The sequence below is a fragment of the Mchenga conophoros genome, linkage group LG1 (genome assembly GCF_057382185.1).
Source record: "Mchenga conophoros isolate Kocher_MC1m ecotype Shallow Benthic linkage group LG1, M_conophoros_male_GT1.1, whole genome shotgun sequence".
In the NCBI taxonomy this organism is placed as follows: Eukaryota; Metazoa; Chordata; class Actinopteri; order Cichliformes; family Cichlidae; genus Mchenga; species Mchenga conophoros.
In genome coordinates, this window is record NC_140526.1 from 42,029,236 (window position 1) to 42,038,119 (window position 8,884).

The 8,884-nt window shown below is 38.5% G+C and overlaps 1 protein-coding gene across 2 annotated transcripts; it reads left to right on the plus strand.

Annotated features, from left to right (window-relative positions):
- Window positions 1-8,302, plus strand: LOC146583898 (uncharacterized). 2 transcript variants are annotated; one of them, XM_085278842.1, is made up of 3 exons: window positions 1-1,076; window positions 5,193-5,294; window positions 5,912-8,302. In XM_085278842.1, the coding sequence occupies exons 1-3, from the start codon at window positions 1,059-1,061 to the stop codon at window positions 6,812-6,814; spliced, it is 1,023 nt and encodes a 340-aa protein (XP_085134968.1). In that variant the 5' UTR covers window positions 1-1,058; the 3' UTR covers window positions 6,815-8,302. The 2 variants fall into 2 exon arrangements, 1 of the variants encoding a protein (XP_085134968.1); XR_014892996.1 differs by lacking the exon at window positions 1-1,076 and adding an exon at window positions 1,651-3,372.
- The last annotated feature ends 582 nt before the right edge of the window (window positions 8,303-8,884 follow it).

Here is an 8,884-nt window from a genome sequence, read left to right on the forward strand (position 1 = left end):
AGGCTCTGATATCTATTCTGTGTGACTTAAAGCAGTTGTGACATGGTCTGATTTTCTCACCCAATAAAGGAATATTTCACATATCAGTATAGCAGACATCTTGCTCCTCCCCCTTTTGTGAGTGTGGACACTTCCTCTCTTTGCTCTTTAAATGCTTTGCTTCTTTTATTGATTTTTATTGATTTTTATGCTGATTTTTTTCCCTTTTTTCTATATGAGCTTACCTGCGATAGCTTCTGGACACTTATAGATCATTAGGATTAAAGTGTTCTTAACAGAAACAGCAACATTTTTATAGTTACCTTATCTTCAGCGCTCCGTGTGTCTGTGGCCTAGACACAGCTGAAGCCTGATTACAGCGTCTGGGCACCGAACAGCCTCAATAGCCTGGAAAGGTGCTAACCGCTAGGCTAACTAGCAACAAGATGCCTTCCCTCTCCACAGATGACTACCACAGCCTCCTGCAGAAGATTGCAGTACTGGAGACAAAAATTCATCGCTTAGAAGTAAACGTGGAGGTAAATGGACTGTGTGGAAATGAAACAACCTTGCCTTTGACTCAAAACAATGGCGATGAGCAAGCTAGTACACAGCTAAGGAGCACAGATAACATGACCAAGAAAGTAGACTCTGTGCATTATTATAAATCCTCAAGTGATAATCCCCCCTTGGACTGTCTTGGTGCAAAACCAAGACATAAATCACGTCTCCTGGAAGGGGGAGGACGTACCACAGGCAGGGCACAGCGAGCTGAAATCTCTGAAACCGACTGGCCTTCACTTCCTACGAGACAGAGAAGCTCTTCTACCCCTGTATACGAGAGGAAACAGGACTGGACAACCGTGAATAGGAAGGTTAGCAACAAACCTCCAAAACAACTGAATGTGAAACTGCAGAACAGATTTGCTCCACTATCAAAGGACCCTGGATCGATATCGGACAACCATCCATCTAAAAGCAGCGAAATAAGGTCTGAAAATCTGTTGAAAAGTAAAAGGCCACAGGAAAGCTAAAGGCTAGGCCTGAAACTCTGATTGTGGGTGACTCTGCTGTAAAGGATGTACAAAGGATGTGCGGTAAGAACACTAAAGTCGTTGTTTGCACTGAATAAATGGCTTATATCAGCATGTACTGACCACTCGGTGCATTTTATCAACAACTTTAATATTTTTTGGGAACGCAGGCATCTGTTTAAAGCAAATGGATTTAATTTTAACAAGTCAGGGGTGAAACTGTTCACCTCCAACTTGTTTTATTCCATACGTCATCCATCTGTGCTTGGTGCCAAGGCTGAGATAAACGAGGAGTTATCTCATAAAGAGGAACAAACAGTACTCCAAGAACAGACAAAGCCCAGCAGAAACCTTGAGGAGGAGCTCCATCTGCCCCCACCCGGGAAGAGCCTCAGAAAGGAGAGACATCTGAGGCAAGAAGAGGGGTCCCTATTTGCCTCCAACTCTCTCAACAACACCAACGACCAGGACAAGGGACCACGACCTTCCCCAGTCCCCCAAACCCCTGACAGGCCATCACCCTCCTCCCCCTCCCTTTCTCCCTCCTCCCCACACCTGAAATTCACTGAGGAGATGATGGAGCGGGTCAATGCTGGGCCCAGATCTACCCCCCGGCCCAATCCCTTTTTGTCCCCCATAAACCCCCCACCAGAGCAGCCAAAGGTTCGCCATCGAGCCCCACCCTCAACAGAGCAATCGAAGTCACATTGCCCAGCCTCGCCCCCCTTAGTTCCTCCTTACCACCTTCATGCTCTGTCTCCGCAGTCTGATGTGTGAAGGGTCCAGGCTGTGAGGATTATGGCAGTGATGACTTTTCCCAGGAGAAGCTGGGACCCTGTTTACTAGAAGGTTTTAAAATCTCTGTACTTTTAGGTGACAGGAGACATGTGGCCTGGTCAAAACACAGAGAGCTGCACTCTAAAAGATCTTTAAACATAGTAAACATACCTTGTGTGCCACAGACTGCTCCCAAACACGAGGGGACAAGTAATACCTCTAAAACACTTAAGTTGGCTTTATTAAACATTAGATCTCTAGCTGGGAAAACATTTTTAATTAATGATTTAATCACTGAGCACAGCCTTGATTTTATGTTTCTAACTGAAACTTGGTTGGACCAAAGTAACAGTGGAGCTGTTCTCATCGAGACGACCCCTCCTAACTACAGTTTTATCAGTGAGGTCAGGGTGAGCAGGAGAGGAGGAGGGGTTGCTGTCTTATTTAATGAATCATTTCAATGTAAGCAGCTATCTCCTGGAAGTTTTCAGGCTTTTGAATATGTGGCTTTACAGCTGAAGGCCCCATCCAAAGTTGTGTTTCTTAATGTTTACAGGCCTCCCAAATACTGCACAGACTTTTTTAATGACCTCAGTGAACTGCTGTCTGTGATCTGTGTTGATTTCGACTGTGTAATTATTGCTGGGGATTTTAACATTCATGTGGACAACCCTCAGGACAAAGGGACTAAAGACCTGAGTAACACTCTGGGCAACTTTGGGCTGACTCAGCATGTAACAGAGGCCACACATAATAGAGGACACACTCTTGACCTACTTGACTTGATATTGATATTGTATCACTGCGGGGTTGTATACTGTTGATCTAAAGTGAAATTATCCTGTGGAAACAGGAATTTTCCATTTTAGAGCATTTTGAAATCACTGAAAGTTAGGTCAATTATGGACAATTTGAAAAGGCTTTTATTTTTGAAAGCAAAATCAGAATGACTTGATATTGATATTGTATCACTGTGGGGTTGTATACTGTTGATCTAAAGTGAAATTATCCTGTGGAAACAAGAAGTTTTCATTTTAGAGCATTTTGAATCGTTAGGAGATTAAGTCAAATATCGGCAATTTCAAAGGGCCATTACTATGAAAAGCAAAATCAGAAAGAATTTATTTGATATGGTATTACTGTGAAAAAGACTGCGGTTGGAAAGTGTTGATACAAAGTTCAAATAGTATTTGGAAATACGACTTTTGCTTTTAAGAGCATTATGAATTCATTGAAAGAGTAGTTCAAAAATGAAGATTCACAGGGCTTTTACTTTGAAATCCAAAATAAGATGGCCTTGATAGTGACAGGGCACAATTAGGGTACAAGGCTGTGTCATATAGATGTAACATTAGAGTTTGTAAAAAAAAAAAAAAGCCTAAATTATATGTTATTATGTTCTTAACATATCTGTTAATTCACTCGAAGTTGGCTTTTATTTTGAAATCCGGTTTCCACATCCATTCCCGTAATACTTTGAATACACAGGGAACGTAAAATAAACTGGAGGCTGGCTTGACACCAGTAAACTAACGCCAGTTCTTCAGTAACTGACGAGGGCTCAAGCATCTCCGCACCAACGGTAAGTTATTTTAACAAAAGCCAGAGAAGCGAGCTGCAGAAGCTGTAACATAATGTTAGCATTTACTTTGGCTGATCCAAGTACGTCCATTAAATGTGTTGTTTTTGACAGACTCATGTTGTACTTTTATTTTAACAGTGATGAGTGTCGAACTAGTTGTTTCGCTAAATTAAGTAACTCACCTGAAACGTAAATGAGAGCTGTGGCAGAAACGCAAAGCTGCAGTCTTGTCAGACTGGTTTTTTTTCAGTCATCCGTTCGTTCGCTCCGGTGAATGCATCCAGACTTTGCAGAAAGTCCTATTAGTTTAAAAAAAGTTGATATATTGTTGAAATACATGTTGAAATCAGCTGGTAAAAGCCAGTCAGCTAACTGAATAGGTCACTATCATGTTTACATATGTGTTCAAGGTCAACTTAAGCCATGTCCACACGTACACGGGTATTTTTGAAAACAGAGATTTTCCGTTTTCGTTTTAAAAAATAATCCCGTCCACACATAAACGCAGAAATGAAGGAAAACGCTGCTATGAACATGCCAAAGCAGCAGGTGGCGCTAGATTCCTAACCGTGCAGAAATGTTGGCCAATCAGAAGTCTAGAAGCCTCGGTGGGAAAAAGTAAACAAAGCTGGGGCATAGAAGCAGAAGCAAGTGGTATGTGTGGAGGGACAGTAACTGTGTGTATATGTAAGCATTTAAACAGTGCAGAGAGTAGAAGTAACAGTAACAGTATTGTAGAAATTCATTTCACCGAAACAATAACGTGGCGCACAGTGTGACGTCAAAAAATGAGCACACCTTTGACGCTGCGTTTTCTCCATTTTTCTGTCCACACATAAATGCAAAAACGGAGTTTTAGAAAATATCCACCCTGGCCGGAGTTTTTAAAAATCTCCGTTTTCAGTGACCAAAAACGCCGTTTACGTGTGGACGAAAGGTGCAAACGCATAGAGAAATCTGCGTTTTCAAAAATACCCGGGTACGTGTGGATGTAGCCTAAGAGAATGACTATTAGGCAAAGCAAACCAAAATTACATGATTTGTTCAGAGTTACTGTCAAAAAAATTTTAAACACACAAAAAAAAAATACTCATCTTCACATTAATAAGAGCATTAAAGTCAATATAACTTTTATTGTCAGTATTGGTCTTTTTTTTTTTAAAGGTGAAACTACTAAATATAACATATTTCAAATTGTCAGTAACTTGTCCGACAGTAAATAACTGACATAACTAATTACTTTCATACAAACCAATCAGTAAGTTATTTTGTATATTTTTTTAAATGAGTAATCAGTTATAAATAACTATTTGCATTTCTGAAGTAACAGTAAGACTACTGACAACATTAACTGTTACTTTTCTTTTCTAAAACTATCTTTTGTTTTTCTTTTCTTTACCTTTTTTTCTTAGTAACTCAGGAGGTTATGTTTTTGGTGGCATTTGTCTGACTGTTAGCAAAATAACTCAAAGTTATGGACAGATTTTAAATTTTCAGGAAATGTCACAAATGGGCCAATAAACAAGTAATTCAATTTTGGGGGTGATCAGGCATGATCAAGGAATTTAAACTATACTGTACTGAACTCTCCATGTGCTTTGCTAGTCTTATTAATCTATTATCAAGTACTGCTTTGTCATTTTAGTTGTCATTTTAAAAGCTCAAATTAAAGACATCAGTCAGTAAAAATACATCTACCTTGTACCTTATGGGCATGAATCTAGCTAACTAATGAATGCAATATTGTTTGGTGATTGCTACCTATCAATGCAATTATTTATTTCTGTTTTAATAGATATGTTTTTGTTATTCTGTTTCAGAGTGGATTTCAAGAAGATGGAGAGGGTCACCTGAATCTTGACATTTATAAACATGCAACTGCATTTCTTCTTCAAGCCAAGGAAACCCATCGACTGACACAGGTAATTTATGCCATTAATTTTCCATTGAATTGTATTTCATTGTTAGAGAACCTAAAAGCAATATGCTTAACTTATGCTGAACAGTGCTCAAGCTATAACTTGGGCACTGTTCAGACCTGGCATCTTGAATAGATCATTCAAGATGTCATAAATGGACAGCTTTAGGTATGTGAGTGAAACACCTGACATTCGAATGTGTCTCCATGTACTTCATGGGTGACCACTCAGATCTCACTCCCCCACTATATATGGAAATAGACATGTATGTTGCATCCAAAATCTGCCTATCACTATATTTCCTTAGCATGAGCTAAGAATAGAGACAACATAATACACACAACACAAATTTTCAATTTGCATTTCCACCTATGATCCGATTCCTCAAAATGCATTATAATTAAGTGACTACAAGGTTTTAACGTTGCATAAGGCAATATTATTCTTTACAAAAAAAATTGGGTGGTGGGGGTAACTTATTTTGCTCATTGCATCGCACTAACTTTATGTAACTGAAGGTTTCCTTTTTCAAAAATTGTGTCTGTGAGTTTGCATGTTGACTGTGTTTTCATATGAATTTTGTAATTAAGGTTTTTTCCTTTGTTTTTCCTCTTCCACAGAGAGCTGTTAACCACTTCGTGAGTGGAATCCAGCAATATCAGGCCGTATTATTGGAGCACTTAAAACAACAAATGAGTGACATGATTGAGAGACATTCTGGGGACCTGGATCAACTAAAGAGTGATGCAGTGGGGGTATTTGACCAGTTTGTTGACCCTTTCACTCAAATTGCTTCCACCCATTTGCAGGACAAGACCATCAAAGAACTGTTAAAACCAGTTGAACCAGAGATTATTGTCACAAAACAAACAGTCTGTTATTCGAAGCGTGGAGACTCCAGGGTTCTTGCCATTAAAGACCATTGTTTTCATTACATACCGTTGTTGAAAAGTTTGGAGCAGCTGCTATCACATCCAAGAATGCTTGCAATGATTGATGAGAGGCCAAAGCCATGCAAGGATGGCTTTCTTCATGATTTCATTGATGGAGACATTTTTAAGTGGCACCCACTGTTTATTAAAGTCCCTACAGCATTACAGTTGATTTTATATACAGATGAAATTGAACTATGCAATCCTCTTGGATCTAGGGCAAACAAGAACAAGCTGTTATTGATTTATTACACCTTAGGTAACATCAGCCCTAAGTACAGATCAAGACTTCCTGCTATTCGTCTGCTTGCCATGGTAAAATCAAAAGATCTTTCCCGTTGTGGTATAGATGAGATATTTGAGAGGATTAACCGTGACTTAATTGAGCTGTGTGATGGTGTCCAAGTTGTCACTGCAAGGGGTGAGAGGACAATTCATGGGGCACTCATATCTGTGTGTGGAGACACTCTAGCTCAGCATGAAGTGGCTGGATTTAAGGAAGGAGTGGGTTTTGCCTACAGTAAATGCAGGCACTGCGAATGCCACTTTGAAGACATGCAGGAAAAATTTAATGAAGATTTTTTTTGTTAAAAGGACCATGGCCAGTCATAACAGGCAATGTAATGACATTGAGAAGGCAAGTACGGACTTTCTGAAAGACAAACTAAAAATAACGTATGGTATAAACAGGAGAAGCAAGTTAACAGACTCTCCTCACGTTGATATAATCAATCAAACCCCGCAAGACATCATGCATGTTATCCTTGAAGGCGTTGCCCCATATGAAATCAAATGTGTTTTAAAGAATCTTGTGCTTTCAGGGCAAATGAACTAAGATTCATTCAATAGTGCAATTTTGTGTTTCCCTTATTCTCCTGTTGATGTGAGGGATAAGCCTTGCCCCATATCTGTCAGTACGCTTTCATCAAATGACAATAAATTGAAACAGTCAGCTGGGCAGATGCTGGTTTTGTTGAAGATCCTTCCATTTCTTATGGACAAAATTGGAGAAAATCATTACACACAAATGCTACGTAACATGTTAGAGATCATAAAAATTCTGTTTTCACCTATTATTGCTGTCTCAATTCTCTCCAGATTGAAGCTTTTAATAGAGCAGCATTTAAAACATTTCAAACAACTGTTTCCAGATTAAAATATTATACCTAAACAGCATTATTTACTGCATCTTCCTTCTCAGATTAAGGCTCTTGGTCCTACAGTGAGGCATATGTGTATGCGTTTTGAGTCAAAACATTGTTTCTTCAAGCAGTGGGCTCTGAAAAGTAGTTTTAAGAATATTTATAAATCTCTTGTGAAGCACAACCAACTTTATGAATGTAGTCAGAACGTGCATGAGAAACATCCCATTTTTTCAAGTGAAGTCGACATGGTTCCAGCCAAAGAGGTGAAAAATGTTCATTATGTAGAAGGCAAGATTAAAGACTTCATTGAGCAAGTTGAACATGTAGTTTCTGTACAGTGGATTATGCTACATGGAAATATACATTCATGTGAAAAATCTTTGGTTATTTCTGATGTCATAAATGATGCTCCAGAGTTTGCACTTGTTAAAAACATCTATATTGTAAATGCATCTGTGTATTGTTTTGAATGCCAGCCTCTCTCTACAGTTGGGTGGAATGATCAATATTTAGCTTATGAGGTAGAAGTTCCCTGTCTAGCTCAGGCAAATATTTTTGTGGATGCTGGAAATCTTGTTGATTATACAGCGTACCACTATGTAAACTTTAATAACAGCAAGTACATTCCAGTGAAGTATGATCTAACTGACATCATCAAACATTATTCTTTTGTGAATATGTGGGCTGAAATAAGGTTTTTAAAGACTGGCAAAAAAATTGTTCTATTTACTTTTTATTTTACTTTTGGCGCAATCTGTTCAGTGCAACACAACTGAGAGGGAAACAATTTCAGTGTTTTGCCTCTTTTTCAATGTCACATTGATATGGTTTGACTGATAAATACACTGTGCTTAAGATACTAAGACTCATAATAATGTAATGTTGGGCATGATATTAACCTGCAGTTCTCAATAAAGTAGATTTGATGTCCTGATTCAAGTTAGGTCTATTTCTTGAAACAAGATGATAAATCTTTTACAAATAACACAGCAGCTTAAAACGTTTATGAAATGCCAAAAAAGCTTGTTTCGTGTGAGATATGACTCAAAACAATATGTTTTCAAGAGTTTTTCACTTAACAAGATATCCAAGATGCACTGTCTAAAAACAAGTTCCTATATCTCACTGAAACGTTACTCTTTAGCGGATTATGGCTTATTTTAAGTGTGATTAGATATTTTGACTTGAAATAAGACAAATATACTTGGTAAGATTTTAAGTTTTTGCAGTGTAACTGAGGCAGATCTACCCTGATGGACAATGGGGACTCTAACCCACAAAATGACCAACAAAGGTCTGACCTAATGACCAACCGGGACTTTAACCCAGTATTTAAACTTTTCCTAGCAGACTCTAACTGCTTTCATTTCTTTCTTCTTAGCAGACTCTACTGCTTCTACTCATGAGATTTTTCATCAAAATCAAAACAGACATCCACCAGTAATTTCAGTGAGTAGACTTAAATTTTATCATGTCCAATTTGGCACACTTTGGAAATAATTCAACAGGTAGTGCC

What these genes read in the sequence shown, in the direction of transcription:
- LOC146583898 (XM_085278842.1), top strand. An exon ending in AAACCCATCGACTGACACAG is followed by an intron (nt 5,295 to 5,911) that starts GTAATTTATGCC and finishes CCTCTTCCACAG; the next exon opens with AGAGCTGTTAACCACTTCGT.